We start from the raw sequence: 21,553 nt of genomic DNA on the forward strand, positions 1-21,553 counted from the left end.
GGATAAAAAAACTTTAAAAAGATATGCTAACCAAGATTGACAATGAGGAAAGCCAAAAAAGAAAGCGTATCATAAAGAAACAACGAAATGATGGAGATGTACAGAAAGTTGATCTGTCCTCACAAGACAAATTTAGAGTGTCAATATTTATGTTATCTTTGATAAACTTTGATAAGGTCAAATGCGAAGAATAGGAGAGTTACACGGCAATATCCTCATATTTAATATTTCCTCAACGTTTTTTAAATAACTCCTCAATATTTTTTAATCGTAGATATCCTAGATATATATAAACTAAACGTAAATAAAAATTTTAATTTATAAAGACCTTTTTATTTTGAAAACATGAAGCAAGTTTAAAATGAGAAATAATAATAATTTAAATGAACCATTCTATCGAGCAAAATTTAATCAATTTTGTATCACTTAACGTGCGGCTCATCTCTGGAACAAAATTGTTTTACCTAACATCGACTTACCTTATCCTTTGACTTATCCTGTTTTTAAAAAAGATTTCATTCTCTCTATTTAAAATATTTTAAATTTATCTTGCGATGAAATAATGTTTTACTGTCAGGTATGTTCAAATTTTATTTTATACTTGAGTACAATTTATATACATTTATCTAAGTACGATTTATTGTTTTTATGTTATTTGCACGTACTCTTTTTGTAAAAAAGTGTTTTATTTTATGTACTCTCTTCTGTAAGAGGCTTCTGACGTTAAGATCATTGTAATCTTCTTTGAGAAGCCTTGTTTATATTTGTAAAATATGTAATTTTTATATATTACGTCAAATGTAAACAAAACATCAATATATGTATATATATATATATATATATATATATATATATATATATATATATATATATATATATATATATATATATATATATATATATATATATATGTATATATATATATATATATATATATATATATATATATATATATATATATATATATATATATATATATATATATATATATATATATATCACGGAGCTATAGCTGATATTGGTCCAAATTCATATAAAATTCAAATTTCTAATGTTTTTTATGTTGAACGCACTAAGAAATTTATTGATTTTTATACGGAGGATCTAGAATACAACTTTGCAGCTGATTTGCAGTAGCTTCGTACGTACCTGCAAAAAAAAAATACTTTTATGGCACCACAACTAATCTTCAGCTGCTCTTTAGAGTATTATCAAAAAAATAATAAAATTGAACAATGTTTACATTACATTGACATCTTACAAAGCTAACCCAGAACCCTAGATGGAAGAGGAATGGGCTCTTAAGCCTATCCCTGTCTCTAAGATCTCCTCCCTGGAAAGAATACCTCAAGCGAACCTTTCGGAGCCTGATTGTTAAAGCCCATAAATTTTAATTATCCCTTACCAGTAGGGCAGCGCAGTACCTTAATCCGGCCCTGGCATGAAGACAATGTTTTGAAATTTTCTTATCTTGTCTGCATTCATTGTTTTCGTGTCCCTTATTATTGACTTTTTATGCTGAAATCTATTTTTTTCACATATTATTCTGCTAGCATATTTTTGCACACTAAATTTCTTTTGAAGTTTATCGGATTGTGTGCTAATGTTGATATAATTAATGTAACTATGAATCAAAACAAAGTATATTATTTTAAGACTTTGAATATTCATGAATGGACTAATTTGGTACATCATGCCAGTTGTTTTGTCTATTTTTGAATCGAAGATTAGTCTTTTTTTCTATAAAAGTTCCAAAGTACTTTAAAAGTTCTTGTTTTTTAATTTGCTTATCATTTACACAGAGATTTATATAATCTAAGTGGCAGGTTTTCTTTTTGTGTTTATTTATAAAACAATTTGTATTGCGTTTTATTTACATTTATTGAGAGTTTGTTGGCTCTGAAACAATTATTTACTTTCATCAGTTCTATATTAATATTTCCATATAGCTGAATAATATTGCTATTGGACATAAAAAAATTAGTATCATGTTTTATTTGACTTTGCAGATATATTGCAGAAGTTGTATAGGTATATTAATATAAACAACTTTTTTAAATGTAAAATAGGAGATGGCTGAGGATTGAATCTTGTAAGATTCCGCTTAAAATCATTAATCTATCTAAATCCGGAATGATTACATATTGTTTTTGGTGAGTAAGGTAGTAAACTGTTCATACATGCGGCATGTAACATGCCTGTTGTTGGTTTTATATTTCACAAAAATTGTGAACTATTTAGCTATGAGCTTTCCTCTTTGCTTATTTTTTATTCTGTATTTTTACAACATTGATTTTAAATGGATTTTATTTAAAGAATATTTTAAGTCTTTAATTATGCTAAATATGTTCTTTTGTTTACAAAACAAAACTTCAAATACAAGAAGCCTTTTTTATACACAGCATTTAAAATCCTAATAAAATTATTTGTTTACTTTGTTCTTTCTAATAATAGTTAATAGAGAGTTAAAACTATTAAATGGTTATACAGCTAAAAGAAAAAAAATGCAAGTTGCAACATAATAATGACGACTTGCTTACGATATGTTTTATTTCTATTGTTCTGTTAATTTCAGAAAAACTAAATTAATTGAAAAATAATTTTTTTAAAGTTTTATTTCTTAAACTAATACGTTCCTCCTTAAGTAACTTTTTTTGCACCAAATATATACCGCTCTTCCATTCCATACCCGAATGTTCCGATTTGAGCCAAACATCTTAAAATTGTTGTTAAAAATCAAATATTCACTCAAAAATGTTTATTGCAAGCGTATAAATGTAACAGAATAAAAAAAATTTATCTTAAGTTTCTTTGTTCTCCAAAAGTGGGTGGGTGAAGATATAGGCGTTAGCGTTTTTTATAAAAATGTTTTATTTATTAATGAGCAACTATTATTAAACCGGTGAAAAAAATTTAGTTTGTTTTAATTTAGATGCAAGTATATTTAAATGTTAGCATTAATTTTTCTCGAATGTAAAACTACGTGGGCTTAAAACAATGTAATTCTAACGCTGCGTTGCCGCATTCCAATAAATCTAAGTCCCAATATTTTATTTAAAATAAAATAAAAATGACTAGACAGCATTTTTTGCATAACAAACATGAATTTTTAAAAAATTCGGTCTTTTGTTTTCCAGACAAAACTCAATGTTTCAAAATCGAGCCTAACGCATTTCATTGATTATTTATAAAACAATTTTTTTTAAATGAAATTTAGGAATAAAAGTTTTTATATGTTTTAGCATAAAACGGACACTTGAATATGAAATTCTTAATTTACTTGTTAAAGATATTTACTATATTTCTTAACAGTTTTAACGTGTTTTAAGAATAAATAGCTGATAAGCAAATAAACAAAAGGCAAATAGTTTTTTTTAACTTAATATCTTTCACCGGTCCATTAACATTTAATTGCAAATTAAAAACAAAACAAAAGCGGGTTTCGTGTTTGATAGAAACTACTCTAAGATAGAAACTACTCTAAGTTAAGCTTAATAAACATTCTCTTATTAAAATGGTATTAAGAGTCGTGCGAAAGAAAAAAAATAAATAAATAGTATAAACAAAAACGCTAATTTAGGAAGGAAGTTTGACACTCTAATAACTGTATTTTTATTATAAAACGCGCTAACCGCTGCTGAGTTTTAATGATCGAAAGTCTAAAAGCATTTCTTGATGTATGCTGGATTTCTTAGAGTCATTAACTAAAACAGTTATCTTTTTTTTTCTAAGGAATAATTTTATAATATCTGCAGTGTTTAAAATTAAGAGTATTTAGAAAGAAACTGTGAGTTGTTTTCTTTGTTTTTTCTTTTTGGAAAAAGTTTTAAGCTATTTTAAAAATTCGAAAAAAAAAAGTCAAACAAACAACTAAACAAACAACCAAGTGATCAGATAAATATTTATTTACATTATAAAAATATTGTTCCAACTGTAATTCTCTTATTTACAATAAACTGAATCTAGACAAAATTTTCTTATTTTAATTTTTGCTTAATTTAATGTCATATTTACTTTTGTTATTGAACTGCATTTTACCTCAGCGATTTCATAACAAATGCTGCCGCTAGAGATGCGCTTAACCCAACCCAAAGGCTAGTTTTCCACCATGTGTTTTGTGCTGGCTTTGTAAATGTGCGATTGAAATCGTCCTAAAAGTAAAAAAAAAAAATCTTTAAACTCTTCATCGATCAAAATTACAATAAATTATACATACAGCAAGCTAAAAACGAAAAGCGCTGAATGCTAATTTGCATTGATACAGGATATAAATAAATTGATGCTTGCACGTCGATTTTTTCTTAGCAACGAGCAATCCACGAAATAAAATATGAATGAGTTGCGCGCAAAAGCATTAATTAACAATGAGGAAATTACGAAATTGCGGTATGCTTTAACACCCACGTTACCTTATAGGAGGACTTCAAAGTCATTAAAATATTTATTGGCTTCTCAACTTAACGAGACATCTTTTCGATTTTAGATATACAGTGTATAAAATTTTAATTATCAAAAGTTTAGTTAATTGAGATTTTAGTTATGACTATTATAAAAGTTAAAGTTTGATGATTTGAAAGACCTATTTTTGAAAAAATTAACTTACAAAACTGTAAATTATTGCAAGAACAAAAATGTATTACCCAGCCTCCTTTTTCTTTAATCCAGTCTTTTTTATCTGATAAGCTTTCGGTTAACCAATCCTCAATCTCTTCAATCAGTTCATTATTTGGTTGTCTAGCCCAAAACCATTGAGCTAACTTTCCACCAAATGTAATTAAACTAACAACCCGTCCCCAATTTAAATTCTCATCAGTCAAAACCTTTTGCGAAACTTCGTTGAAAACTTCACCCGCGTTTTCTTCGTTAATTGCGTGGCATACATTTTCAAAAAAATCAATATGCATATCTTCTAGCTCACTACTGACACGACGTAATGTAACGACTGTTGTCGTGAGTTTTTTTTCAAAAGGGTTCATTTTTATATCTGTATCGCATATATTTATAGTTCCTTTACCAAACAGTTTATAATGTATGTGATCATTAGCAAGTTTTCGAATGAAACCGCGGTGTTTTTCTGAGTCGTCTTCTATCGATCTCAAAAAATCTTGTTCTACCGCGTCATTCGCATCGTAGTTTATATAGTTGTAACCAGATGAGTTGTTGTTATTAATCTCGCAACATTCATTCATAAATCTTGCCATCATAGGATCTTTCATCTCTTGGAAATCTTTATGCACACCCAAAATATTTTTATTTACTCTAAAGAAAAATATGCAAAATTGTTAATTAACGTAGAGTCATTCATAAAAAAAAAGGCCTTCATTTAGAGAAAAAAAATTACACAATCAAAAACTTCTTGATTCCCATTTCCAAAAATCATAATTTTACTTCAAAGAAAGGATATATCTTCTAACTTAACCGTGAGTTAGTTCGCGTTTCAATGTCAAATGCTTTCATCAAACAGTGTTTAAAATATCCCACATGTATAATTAAACATTAAATGAATAGACCGAACGATATAATGAAAAGTTAACTCTTGCCCGTTGCTGCCAGCCATAACAAGCAACCTAGATACCAACCTTTCAACTAAAGTATTATATTCAAAACAATTTATTCAAATCATTATTCTAGTGTTATGTCTCCTCGATGCACACAATGCATTATTTTTAAATTGATATATAGAATAAATATTTAATTTATACCGTTTATGTAGTTTCGTGAAATAGAAAATGCGTTTATAACCGGAAAAGAGGAGCATTCGACACTTTATGCTTTTTTACTGAAAAAAATAGCTAATCAATGGTGATACCTATTCGATCATTTTAATTTGCAATTGCTTCTTGCTTGATCAAATTTTTAAAATTTCATGTTTTTTTGTTGTTTTTTTGTTATTATTTAAAAAAAATATCATTGAAAATCAACTTATTAAATAGAATACGAATATGAAACGTATTTCATCAAAAAATAAAATTTTAAATATTATTTATAAAATGTGTTATTATTATTATATAAAAATTTTTTAAATTTTGGTTCGTTTGCCGGTAAATTGAAGGGTATTTTTATTTAAAGAGATTATTTAAAATGGGAATATTTTTGTTATGAAAATTAAAATACTTTCCAACTTATATCTCTAATCTTTAATCCTACAAAATCTACAACGACTTAAAGTCGCATATTATATACAAAGTATATTACTTAATAATCAACGGTATTGGTTGCGCTAAAATAATAATTTTAGTTCAAGCTTTCATATCAAACATAACAACATAAAATACTTTTAAATAAAACAGCCAATGAATTTTATTATACTATATTATATACATACATATATATATATATATATATATATATATATATATATATATATATATATATATATATATATATATATATATATATATATATATATATATATATATATATATATATATATATATCTGTATATAGTATAGGTCAAAAATTTAAAAAAGAAAATTTTGTTTGAAGCATAAAATAACTTACATGTTAAATAATAATTTTGTAATTAATAGTAATGTTTGTAACTAAGTAATAAAAAATTTTTAAAAAAATTCTTAATAAGCTATCTTCTAAACCTTTACCAGAAAGGAATAATTCGCTTAATTCACTTACAAATAATTTGATGCTTCGTGGAAAACGCAAAGAGTGCAATTAATTTAACCTCTTAGATTATTAATTTAGGTTCTTCAAAAAAACTTTGTCACTAACCTTGCAACTTAAAAAATACAAAACATTTTACCCCTTCAATTATATAAAAAAAACCAGTAAATTATAAAAAATGAAGCTTTTTTTATATTAAAAATTTTTTAAATTCCATTATTTACGATCTTTAAATAACTTTATATTAGAATTGTACGGAACTAATTGTGTTTAAGTATAAGTAAAAACATAAAAACGGTTTCCTTATTTTTTTTTGCAGCAGCCATTTTCCCACCAAAGTCTACAAGTTTTTAAAGTTAAAAAAAAATTAATTTAAACCATTGATTTAAATTCTTTTTTTGGTGTTTTTTTTAAGATAAATTTTATTAACAAACTTACATTTACATCAAAAAGGACGTTATTATTAAAAATGACAATTGATAGGTTCCTTTTCTCACCCGTTTATTTCTTTTACTATCTTTCAAATTTGTTCCTAATAGAATCCTGACCTTAAATCCTGACACAAATATATATATATATATATATATATATATATATATATATATATATATATATATATATATATATATATATATATATATATATATATATATATATATATGTATATATACTTGGATCTCTTCATTCTGAAGAATTTACTTCAGAATCTAAAGATCCAAGGTGCGATGTCTGCTTTGACCTTTCCTGCAACACCAGTACTTCAGTTTTTTTTGTTTGTTTTTTTAGATTAAAAAGTATACTAAAATATTTTTGCATACCGTAAATTTCTTATATTTCTAATAATATTTCAATAATTCCGTAAAAAATGTCTAATATGCTAAAAAAATTTTCATGGGAAAAATTTATACTATAAAATACACTTTTGATTAAAGTCGGCTGACATCACGTGCAGAATGAGTAAAGGAGAAACAATGAGCTAAGTTATTATTTTTTATTATTTGTTTTTTTATGTGTGTATACATACATACATACATACATATATATATATATATATATATATATATATATATATATATATATATATATATATATATATATATATATATATATATATATATATATATATATATATGTATGTATATATATATATATATATATATATATATATATATATATATATATATATATATATATATATATATATATATATATGTATATATATATATATATATATATATATATATATATATATATACATGTATATATATATATATATATATATATATATATATATATATATATATATATATGTATATATATATATATATATATATATATATATATATATATATATATATATATATATATGTATATATATATACAAAAAGTGGGTTCAAATAATTTTGTACAACCTCAATGTTTCTAAGGTAACGGAAAAAGAAAAACTGCTGGGTTTAAATGTGAAAACTTTTTTTTTTTTTTTTTTTTTCATAATAAACATATACATTTAAATAACTTCGTGTTTTGTTAGTTATAAGGAAGTTTTAAAGTCTATTTTTATTAAGTTTTTACAAGAAATATCGTTTCTTAGTTTAGCTTAGGATGTTTTGAAATCTGCGTTTGTTTAAGATTTCTTATTAAAACTGTAACAAAATAACTGGTTGTGTTTAATAAACCTGGCTTCATATTTGTTTTGTTAAACAAATAAAGACTCGCCTTCGTTATTTTTATTTGTATTTAAGAAATCAACAATGACGTGCCATATTTACTTTTTGTAAAAAACAAAACTTCGCGCAGGTGTAAAGTATTTCATGCAGATGTGAAGTATCTTATGAGATCGCACACAAAATAAATTAGGCTCGACTTTTAAAAACTATTGTTTTCACTATTATATGTTAAAGTAATTAGTAAAATATTTAAGGAGGTTCTTCTAAAATAAATCCTTACCCTTACACTGCCCTTTTATCACCTTAATTCGTTTATGAAATACTGGTCATTAAGAAATAATGAAAACAATAAAGAAATACCATATTACTCAAAACAATAAGATTAAAACATATTAGCAAATCAACTGTTTACAGTATAGTTATTTTGCTTTAATTTAAAATACAGCAAAAAAAAAACAACTTATTTTATAAAATAAGAGTCTCAACTTTGCATTTTGTTTATATTTAATAATATTTAGTAAAAATGTTTTTATAATATATAGAGAGTATTATTTTTGTTTTATTTATTTAACAGTAACAATTGCTAATTTTATGATTCAGCAACCTGAAATTTACCAACAATAGCATTTTAAATTTTTTGATTTTAATAAAAAAAAATGCTGTATAAATCGAATGCGACAGAAGAATTTGAGATTTAGAAAAATAACTTTAATTTTTACAAAGTTTTGCTTATGAAAATCTTTACACCATTAAATGGTTTTGATTTAAAAATTTTGATCAAAAAGTTCACGGGCTTGTAAAACTAATTTATCTTCATTAATAGCAAAAAGCTTTTTCGTATTATCACTTAATTGACTTCTTTTGTAATATTGGCTCTAATTTGAAACACATAGAAAAACCAAAAAACAAGTACATAATAATAAAACCAATAAAATATTATCATTTCTAAGAAAACAAGTTTGTTTTTATTTATAATTAGTCTTTCAAACTAAGTAATAATAATAATAAATAATCGGTGGGTTGAACTAATATAATTCTTATATAGAAATATATAAAATTAGCATTTAGAAAATATAATTTAAAATCAAACGTGGCTAAACTTCAAACAACACTTGAAAGGTTACGGTTAAACTAAAGTATTAAATTGAAGTAAATTAAAAGTAAAGTATAAAAGAAATTAATTAAAGTATAAAATCGTGTTTATTTAATTTAATTTTTAAAAAATTACTTATTATTAATAAGCATTATTTTTATATTGAATTTTTCATATATATATATATATATATATATATATATATATATATATATATATATATATATATATATATATATATATATATATATATATATATATATATATATATATATATATATATATATATATATATATATATATATATATATATATATATATATATATATATATAAACGTTAAAAAGCGGAATACCCTTGACTTTCTTTGGAGTAATAAATAGCTTTAATATTTATGTTTTTTGTATGCATGTCACGCCTCGAGAGCGATAAACCTTATTGTCACTCAGATAAATAAGCACCAAAAATGTAAATATTTTCATAAACAAAACAAATTTTCTAATTTTTAAAACCATTTGTTTAATAAAAAACAATACATGTTTCGACTAACAGTAGTCACCTTCAGTTAAAATTAAATATTTAAAATTTGCTAGAATACCTATAAAGGTGTTAAAAAAAAAAACATTACAAATATAATTATTCTTGTACAAACTAATAATAATATAATTACAAAAATACAATAAAATTAGTTAAAAAGTTTATCATGTCATACAAAAGAAATAAGAAATAACAAAAGAATGGGTTAAAAAGATACGCAATATGTATAAAAAATAGCAGCTAAACAGAAAGTGTCATTAGTACATGGTTAACCTGTTTATTCATACCAGGTTTTAACCATTCTATAAGCATACTTTCTTTAAGTTTTACCTCAAACTTGTTAGATGCCGAATCTAACACAGAAAAACACTTACCATTTATTTGCATGAAACAATTTTCATTAGCATGGAGATGTTTATAGATATGAGACTTTTGTACCTCTTGTAATGTTCAGATATCCGGGTCTTGAGATGGCGAGTAGCTTCGCCTATATAACAGGAGTTACTTCCTGCACATACAAATTTATACACCACGAACGATTTGAACTCTAGAGGAATAGGATCTTTAGAAGAAAAGAATTTAGAAACTTTCAGTGAGGTAAATACTAATTTAATATTTGCCGAACGGAAATATCTTTTAGCAATTAAATTCAGTCTTTCTTTAGTTGAATCAGATATTTTTCTCAAAAATGGCAGTTAAAAATAAGAAATAGATTCTTTGATTTTTGGTTGTGGTGGAGGATTTGAATTAATCTTGTTTAAATAGGAGTTATATATTTTTGAAATGAGCCAAGATGGATACATGTTTCTTTGAAATACTTTAAAAAGGTCGTTTATGTCAGCGTGAAATCCAATTTTAGTACAATTAATTTTAAACGTTCTTTAGGTTAAGCATTTGATTAGACTTACTCAGTACGAAAATGAAGTGAAACTATAAAAATTAGTGTGAAGACCAGAATAGGTTTTTTTATGAAAAACGGTAGTGGTAACTGAAGAATTAGTTAGTGTAGAGTTACGTCTAAAAAAGATATTTTTGAATTTACTTCTTGTTTCATAGTAAAAGAAATAGAATTGTGTCTACAATTTATATATCTAAGAAAAAGATGTGCGTCATTTTCTGACTTGAAAGCAGCACAAATGTAAACAGTGCCAGTGGTGAACCCATTGCTACACCATTGATTTGATCATAAGTTTGTCCTTTAGAAAGAAAATGTGTTTGCGAAGTGGCGAATTAGAATTATTTTTTTAAATAAATTTTAATGTTTTTATTATGGAGCAAAACCAAATTTACTGCAATTTCAATGGTTTCTTGAAGCGGAACATTGGTGTATAAGCTCGTTACATCGTATGAAACTAAAAAATATTTGTGGAGATCAACTTGATTAATTTCTTTAACGAAGAAAAATGAATCTTTTGTACACTGAACTTGTCTTGTTTATGAATATATATATATATATATATATATATATATATATATATATATATATATATATATATATATATATATATATATATATTTATATATATATATATATATATATATATTGCATTAACAGATTTAGTTATTGATAATTTGTTATTGTTTATTTTGTTCTCTTAAAAAAGCTAAAATTGCAAACCACAAAGTGAGGTTTAGACAACTAATATCAATTATCAATAAACTACATGGGTGAGGATAATTACGTTTTTATCAAGCAGCAGACGGCTAAAATTTATTGTCTTAATGGTCAACAAATATTACATATAAGAAACTTAGCCAATCAAATGTATCAGACTACAGTCTTGCCTTGACAGTAACAATCTGATTTAATCAAGACGTTTTATAAAATACTCTGATAAATGTTTTTATCAGCATAATAAAAATAATGTATGTATTAAAACTTATTGAATATAAAAACTTTGGTATACTTTAAACATACGAGAGATAAAATATATGGGGGATAACTTAAAACATAAAGAACAAAATAAGAATATGAAACAAATAGATATAAAATTTAAACAAACGAATTGACATAAATTAGACTTTGCGCCAAAATAACATTCCACCAGAGGCAATTTTATGGGGGGAGAGGGAGAGAGGTGGGAGCTGTCAGTGGGGTGTGTAGGCTAATTGTTATTTTTTAAGGATTCATCCCCCCACCCATCTCATTTTTTTCGTAGAATCGTCTCTGCACATCACCTAACAAAATATCAAATATTAACCTCAACATTCTCACAGCTACAACTTTTAAATTAAAAAAACAATAAAAACTAAATAGACTAAAATTATTTAATGTAAATTGGAAGCCACTATGATTTTAAAATAATCAACTATAAATTTATAGCGGTATTTCATTTACATCAGTATATAACAAATCTTAAATAAAAACTATAATCCATTATTTGCCCCGAAGCACTTTTGTGCGTGTAACTTTTAGATAAAATGAAGATCTAACTATCTTTATAAATTTTAATTAAAATTTTCAAAACGGATAAGCAACAAAATAAAATCGAAACAAATTGTTAGATACTAATAAATACTCATTAGAAGTAAAAATATGCATAAGGTCATTATAACAAATAAAGAATTAACACAGTGCGTATTCGAATATAGTTTTGAGTTAATGTAACTTTTTTAAATAAATAATAAATTTTACCTTTTCAGAAATTGCACTAAAATTGACGGGTGAAATTTCAACTTCCTAAATTCCACTTATAAGCAAAACGATCAACGAGTTAAAAGGTTCTAAAAATTCTAAATATCAAATGATACTATCTATGCCTTGTTTGTAAAAGTGGTGGAGGAAGATAAATGTATTATTCCAAATTTTAAAAAAGAATTTTTATTTTTTTGAAAAAGGAAAACTGTTAGTAATCATGACTCATAATTTCAATTGTCGACTTTTTTCTTTAATGATCACCATAGTTACCAACGCTTCATTCATTAAATTAAAAAAGGAAAAAGAGAAAAAAAAAATACTTTTTTATAACCTTCATAAATAATAAAACAGATCGGTTTTTTGTTTTTAAATCGCTTTTCATGAAACAAAGGAAAAAACAGCAAACGTGACTCATTGCAATTTTGATGTGCGTGAGTCATTCTTAAAATAGATCGAAAAAGGTTATGAATCATTTGGGGGACTATCTTAGTAAAATTCTGTTCTATAGGTTTAAAAAGGATTGAAAAAATACCCAATTTAAAGATATAATTTAATATAAGCAACAAACATACTTCTTTAACATTAAATATTCATCCTAGTATGAAAACCAACTAATTTAACATAGTTTGAAATTATTTGAACGAATCAAAATTTGAAGAAAAACTATGTATATATATATATATATATATATATATATATATATATATATATATATATATATATATATATATTAATAAATTTATTATTGCTCTATTCTTTAAGAACATTGATTTGTAAAATACACTAACATAATTTATATATATATATATATATATATATATATATATATATATATATATATATATATATATATATATATATATATGTATATAAAACAAAATCTCTAGTTAAAACAATGTTGAAAAGAAAGTTGATGCAAAGTTGAAAAAGGAAGTTGATAGGAAGTTGAAAAAGGAAGTTGATTGTTGTTAAGGTGTTACAAAATTTTAAAAAATGAAATTAGGAGATAAAATTGAATTTATTTGAAGTTGATAAATCAATAAAAGTTAAAAAAATTTCAACATAAATATAGTTGAATTGAAAAAGTTTTTGATTGGAACAAACGTTGGAAGGGAAAGAACATTGGTGAAGAAAAACAAAAAGTCAAATGGAAAGAAAATGTAGAAAAAGTTGAAAATAATTAAAGTTTAAAGGAAAGAAATTTCATTTGAGAGAAATTTGAATGAAAAGAAAATTAAATTGAAAGAAATTTGAACAGAAAAAAAAATTGAGCACAAAGAAAGTTAATAAAAAGAAAGCTTGGACGGAATAAGTTCTTGAAAGGAAAAACAGTTGAAAAAAAAAGTAAAATAATATGATCATAAAAAGGAATTAAAATTTATTTAACTTATTAAAAGTTTGATGATTTTACTTCGTAGTATATGAGCGCCCTTAAAAGTGCCTTTTGTATATGAGCACCCTCAAAAAAAGAAACTATAATTAAATAAATCTAGGAATAGCGAGGAAAATTTGGACATGATATCATGTTTTATAATGTAATTTCGTTGACATTTACATTAAAGTCACTGTCTGATTTGCTAAATAAAGTTTTTTACCTTTTTTTCTTTGTTTAATAACTTAATTCTTATTATTAGTATCTTTGGTAGTAATGAGTGCATCACACACATTCCCTTTTTACGTCTAATTCTAACATTCGCACAAGGAGATGCCTGAAAAATATACATTTAATTTTACCTTTGGCATGTTGTTTGAATTATTTTATAGAGTTTATGAGTTGATTATAAAAACATGGTTTCAATGGGTCGAAAACAGAACTAAAGGTTGTGTCATAAGTGGAATATGGGTTGTCATAGTCATCTCATAAACATGATTCTCTTTAGCATGTATTAGTGACTGTTAGCATGTATTAGTGGCTGTTAACATGTATTAATGAATGAAAAATGGCTTTAATGGTTTTCCATGATCAATAAAACTTTGTGATCCGCCTTTGAACTCAGTAAATTTGATAAAATGTTTTAAGATGTCTATAAATATTCAATTGAATCTTCTGGTACTCTCATTTAGCATGTTTCTAAAAAAAAATTACAGTGGTAAAATCAGCTATGAAGACAATACTGATTCTAGGTCACCTCTCTTGAAATTTTTTCCCCAACAATATTTGTTCTATTTAGTACAATGACAGGAGTAGTTTTCTGCACAGTAATAAAACCTATTTTATCTGAACCTTTTGTAGGTTCTCTTAACATCTCAATAAATATATTAATAATATAGCTATTAAATGCAGAGACTCTAGTAGGTGAAATTGTTTTTCTCACAGGTAGTTTTGGTTTCTTTAAAAAAATTCTAATTACCAACCTCAACCAGTTTTTTTTTTACAACCTCCAGAGACGTTTTTTATAGTTTAAGCCAATCCAATTCCTAGAGCTTTTTCTTGAACTGTTGTTAGGTCATATGTTGTAAGAGCATATCCAAACAGGTTTTTAGATAAGTGCTTATTGCTCTTTTCTTGTGCAACATAGAACCATAAATAAAAATATATGCAAAAAAAAAATTATAGAATGTTAATAATTAAGTTGAGAATTTTTTTTTGTAAATTCTTAAGGTGCCACAAGAAGTCCTTACGGTTAAATCACAGAGCATCGCGTAGTAGCATTTAACAGGGAAGTTTGCGCCTCCTTCTTTACCAATGATGCATATATTTTCCGGTTCTGAAACCAGAACTCTAACTACTACGTCACTGCTGCTTAATTTGCGTCAGGGTAATAATTTTTATTTTTTTCTAATTTTTAAAGTGCAGAATTTGAGTTGCCAGCTAACAATGCTGCTTTTCCCCATTTTTTACTTCAAATATAACTTAAATACGTTCTAAAACAGCGCCCAGCCAGCACACATACATTGATAAAACGTTAGAAAAGTGTTGCGCGTTGCGTTGGCCCAACATCGACCAACAACATTTTAATATCATTTTGGTTACAAATGTAACGTCGCCAAAAACTAAAAAACAACGTTGACCCAGTCTTGTATTTTAAGTTGGCATTGCTAAATATTTTACGTTGATTCAACGTTGTATTTTACTTTGGCACAAAGTTGTATTTTAAGTTGATTCAATGTTATGTTTTATATTTGCGCAACGTTATATTTATTTTTAACAGAATTATATCTGTTTTATATTTTATTATATATATGTATACTTATACAATGATCTAAGAAATAAATTCCTAATTTAAAATCCAAGAAATACCCAGTTATTTTATGAAAGTTTTATAAATAGGGGTTTAAAAACCTGACTGGTTGTAAATAAACTAAACATTTACTTTAGTTATATTAAGTATAAGTGAGATCTTTTCTTATTTGCTATAGCAACTAGTTTTATTTTGATAATTATTATAATTATACTAAAATATTATAATTATACTAAAATAACTACTTTGAAATGATTACTTGAAGTTGTAATCATCTTAAATGATTACTTGAAGTTGTAATCATCTAAAATACAATGCATTATAAAATATCATAATATGTTGCATCTATGTATGTATGCATGTACGTAATAAATAATAACGTTAAATACTTCGTAATGTTAAACGAAATAAATCGTAATAAATAATAACGTTTATTTTGTGTGTAGTGTTTAGATAGTCAATTGGAACGTTTCAGTCATTTTTTATCAGTTGTTTTTTTATCCATTTTATCATCCACTTATCCATTTATCCATAGATATACTTCATCCATTTTTATGATTACACGTTCGTGGTAACGTTTGATTATACCAACGCACAGTGGGCCAGTAGGTGGACAAAATGGGAAAAATTTTAGTTATCTAATCTTGAAAACCTATTTAATTTTAGTATCTACATATATTAGGAGAAATCTATTGATAATTTATTTATATTAAATCCCTTAGTTACCAGGACTCTAAGCATTTGAATATTGAGATAAAATAAAAAAATTATAAATAAGTAATTAACGGTGACATCAACGTTGTGTTATATTTCAATTACATCTACGTTTTTGAAACAAAAAATTAGTACATTTTATTCTAGAGTATTTAGAGATAAGAAAAACCAATGTGTGAAATAAATTTGTCATAGCATGTTATCTCAGTTATACTTTGAAAATCACAGATTAAAAAAAAAAATTTCTTAAGAAACTTATTTTTTGCCGCACAATAACTAATAATTACCACAATTTGCCATGTGTTGTCTTATATTTATTTGAGCTATATGATGCTTCAATCGAGTTTTAATTGATTGCTCGTCCCCTTAAATCCCCGTTCAGATTTTATGTATGTTTTAACTTGGTTGCTATGGTACTAAATTTTGCATAGCAACAACTCATTTTTACATTAATGTTGTTTTAACAGTATTTTACTTGCGCTAAATACACAATATTGGGGTATATATTAAAATGAGATTCAGAATTCTTATGAGGTTAACTTTTTTTGGTTACTATGGATACCTTATTTTGCATAACATAGCAACAACATATTTTCGGTAGTTGTTAGTAATTTAATTACTAACACTGACAGTAATTTAATTACTTTTAATTTTAATTACTAACACTTGTAGTAACTTAATTACTAACAAGTATTAGTAGTCCAGGCGGCATATATATTATAACATTTTACTTTTAAATACAAAATACTTGTTACAATAATTATTTAGATATGGTTTTGTTAAACTTAGACATTCATAATTTTCTCCAAAAAAACAATCTTAGTATTTCAAAACAAAATATTATTGAAGATATATTAAAATTTATTCAGCCAAAATTTGCTGATTTTAAAGACGTTGATTTTAGACATGCTGTTCAACGATTTGTTTACTTGTATAAAAAAAAGTGGAAATCTGCAAACTATACTGTGAAAAATTTTGAAAAGAAGTTTGTGAACTGGCTTAATGAATATTTAATTGTCAGAAAAAAAGACAATGAACCAACTGCAAGTAGACGTGGTCGAAAACCAGTTGCATTTGATAATAGTTCTAATAAAACTAAAAATTTAGAGATGAATCTGTTGTTATTGCTGCCAAGAATGTTTTAAATATATCAAATACAGATAAAGCAACTAAATATTCAGCAGACGAAGCACTGGCTTTAATAATTGATGCAAGTCTGACAAAAGCTTCCTATCAATTGATTAGAAGCCTTGGAGAAAGAATATAACATCTACCCCGCTTACAATGATGTCAGAGATGCAAAATTGAAATGTTATCCTGCAAACATAACAGTGGAGGACTATTCAGCTTCAGTTCCTTTAAAAGATTTAATGACTCATACTTTGCAAAGAATCTGTGCAGTTCAGGAACCTGTGCTAAGGCACTTGATATTGAACGACAAAGCAATAAAAACAATGACACTAACGTGTAAGGCTGGTTTTGATGGTGCTACTGGCCAAAGCATTTATAAACAAGTTTTATCAGAACCCGACATTAACAGAGATTTAAAGCGTGAAGAATCATTATTTATTACTTGTCTTGTCCCATTGGATTTGACTGGATTTAACAACAGCAACTAAAAGGTGCCTATTTGGAGAAATCAAAAGTCGTCCTCCACAGCCTATTATAGACCCATAAGATTTGCATACAAAATGGAATCCAAGGAATCTGTGATTGAAGAAGATCAGTACATTAAAAGTGAGATAGTAAGCTTGGGTATGATTTTATTAGAGGTTTGCGGATCTTCTATTGAAGTGAATTGTATTATTGAACTTACAATGATTGATGGGAAGGTTCAAACAATATTATCTGAAAAAAATAACTCATACCAATGCTGTTCAGTGTGTGGTGTCTCTCCAAAAAATATGAATAGTCTTGATATCCTTAATATAGATTATACTAACAGAGAGTTCAAATATGGTCTTTCCAGTCTTCATGCATGGATTCGATTTTTTGAGATGTTATTGCACATTGCATATAAAAAAGAAACAAGAAAGTGGCAAGCAAGATCTAAAGAACACAAAGAAAAGGCATCTGTAGCTAAACAAAAGATTCAGACTGATTTTATGAACAAAATGGGACTTGTTGTTGATTTCCCTAAAAGTGGTGGTTCTGGAACAAGTAATGATGGCAATACCTCAAGGCGTGCTTTTGCAGCATATGAACAAACAGCTGAAATTCTGGGTATTGACCAAAACCTTATATTCAGATTTTACATTATCTTGGTAACGCTCTCTTCAGGATATGAAATAGACTGCTTAAAGTTCAAGGATTATTGTTTTGACACTTTTAGACTATATGTGTCCCTTTATCCATGGTATTACATGGCTCAATCAGTTCACAAAGTATTGATACATGGACATGACATAATTAAAAGCCTTACATTACCCATCGGACTTATGTCAGAGGAAGCTCAAGAGGCTAGAAATAAAGACTTTAAATCTTATCGCGAAAATTTCAGCCGAAAAACATCCAGAAAAGCAACAAATACTGATCTTATCAATAGACTCCTAGTTTCCAGTGATCCTGTTATTTCATCATTGCGTAAATCAACATCACACCAAACAAATCATAAAGCATTTCCTTCAGATGTTTTACAATTACTTAAACAATCTTCAAACGATATTATTGTTTTATAATTTTTTGATGTAATTTAAAATTGATAACGTTTTCTTGCACTATTTTTTGCTTTTATTATTCCTAAAACATTATTTACCTAAATACTCAATTTTTATTCAATATAGGTGGGTCAAAAATCCGATAAGAAATTCAAATATCAATTTACCACTTTGTAACTAAGGAAAGTATCCGGTCACTAAGCAATATAAGTATCCATAACAACTAAATTTAAAAAATTATCACTTTTGTAAGAAGTGTGATCTCATATTGGTACTCATGCCAAATTTAGTGAATATAGCACTTATAAAATATCTGCAGATAACAAAAGTAGGTTGTTGCTAAGCAAAATAAAGGTATCCATAGCAACGAAATAAAAAAGTATTACCTTCATAAAAAGCGCAGACATCATATTAGTACTCATACTAATTTTAGTGAAATAGCTCTAATATTAAATTAGTTATGAATTTTGTCCAGTAAAAGTGCATTTTGGTCCACTGTGCAACGATATGGAAACTGCATCTGATTAAAGAGATTATTCATGTTTGTTTTGCTTGTGGCTCGATATTTCGTTATTTAAGAAAGAGAAAAATATATTAGCGAAATATATTTCCCTATCCAACTGAAATATTTGAACGAAAAATAATTCTTAAAAATTATGCTCATGCATATTTGTATGCATATCTTTTTCCAATGCAAGCTCAACTATGATCCACTGTATATAATCCAACGTTTTTCAAAGTATATGGATCAATGTTAATTTAATGTATATAATCCAACATTTTTTTTTTTTTTTAATTTTTTTTTAATTTTTGTATTTTTTTATTATTTATTTATTTTGCCGTTGATAAATATTACAAAAAAGAAATTACAATAAAAGAAAATCCTGCCCTGAGCAAGAAGAAGACAGGTTGTCTTATCACCGAGCCCCGTCACACAAAAATTTACATGCACAATAAATGATAAAAGACAGTATAAATACAAAAACAAAAACAAATCAAATACTTCAGCAATAAAATAATTTGTTGCTAACAATCTTCCAGCAGAATAATTATAAAAATAAAAAAGTAAAAACGACAGAAAATCATGAAAGTTATAAAAACACAAAAAAAAAATGCGTTGTTTAATTAAAAAAAAAAAAAAAAGCAATATATGTAAACATAAGTATTTGGGCTGATTATTTAATATCATCAAAAATATGAACGAAAAAGATAATATTATTTTCGTTACCTTTTTTACTAATGGCTGGAAACCATTTTAATAAAAGCTAAAGAAAGTGATAAAGATTTAATTTATTTTCAAGCGATTCAGTCCAAACCTTTAAATTGTTTTCAAAAAAGGTATTTGAAATCTAATATATCGAATTCCATGTTCAGTAAATACCGTTTTGAATCATCCTTAAAACTTTGCAAAGTGCAGTTTAAAACGAAGTTTTGTTTTTTACTAAAGATTGGAAGAAATTTTTTCCAAACTAAAGGTCCCCGATATTGAATTTCGTACGAACTTAATTTAAGAAGGTTTATGGGAACCACAAAGTTATTCACTGAAAATTTGGTTGGATATTTATGGGAGATTTCATTAAAGTAGGATTGAAATGTTACTGGAGAAAACCCAAGTTTTGCTTTAAACATAAATAACATTACTTGATGAATATTAAGCTTATAAATATTTAAAGCTCTAAGCTGACGTAAGAGAGGTTCGCATTGTGTTTTTCTATTTGCCCCAAATACTATCCTGCAAGCATGTTTTTGTTTATTATAAATTTTTTTGAGTTTAGTGTGATTAGTGCTACCCCAGGAAATGTTACAGTATGAAAGATAACTGTGTATAAACGAAAAATATAAATTTTTTAAAGACTCGTTTTTAAGAAAAGGTTTTGTTCGGTATAACATGGCAATATTTTTTGAGATCTTACCTTCAATATATTTAATATGAAATTTCCATGACAATTTTTCATCTAAGAGGACTCCCAGAAAGTTTGTAGTCAATTCCCTTTTAATTATTTTATTATTGATTAAAAGATTGGGTAGATCAAGAGGAATATTCTCGGCTTTACTAGGTTTATGGAATAGGATAAATTTTGTTTTCTCTACATTTAATGATAGTCGGTTACTTATAAACCACTCGTTGATCTTATCTAATTATTTGTTAAATATTTTAAAAAGAACAGTAATATCTTTGTGAGAATAAAACAAATTAGTGTCATCTGCAAATAAGATAGTATTTAATACTTTTGATGATAAATATAAGTCATTTATATAAAGTAAGAACAATAATGGTCCCAAAATAGAACCTTGGGGTACTCCACAAGTTATTAAGTTGTTTTTTGAGTCTTTTGTTTCTTTAAGCACAAATTGCTTTCTGTTAGTTAAGTATGATTTAAACCAAAAACATTTTTGCAATTTTTAGTTTATCTGGAATATGACCTGATTTAAGGGAGAGATAAAAAT

The 21,553-nt window shown here is 25.8% G+C and overlaps 1 protein-coding gene across 1 annotated transcript; it reads right to left on the minus strand.

Moving 5' to 3' along the window:
* Positions 1–4,034: 4,034 nt before the first annotated feature.
* On the minus strand, positions 4,035–5,216 carry LOC100202650 (apoptosis regulator BAX-like). Its single transcript, NM_001287769.1, is given in 2 exon segments — positions 4,035–4,151; positions 4,641–5,216. Coding segments are annotated over 2 exon segments (693 nt in total).
* Positions 5,217–21,553: the final 16,337 nt, after the last annotated feature.

This window comes from Hydra vulgaris, chromosome 13 (genome assembly GCF_038396675.1).
Source record: "Hydra vulgaris chromosome 13, alternate assembly HydraT2T_AEP".
Taxonomy (NCBI): domain Eukaryota; kingdom Metazoa; phylum Cnidaria; class Hydrozoa; order Anthoathecata; family Hydridae; genus Hydra; species Hydra vulgaris.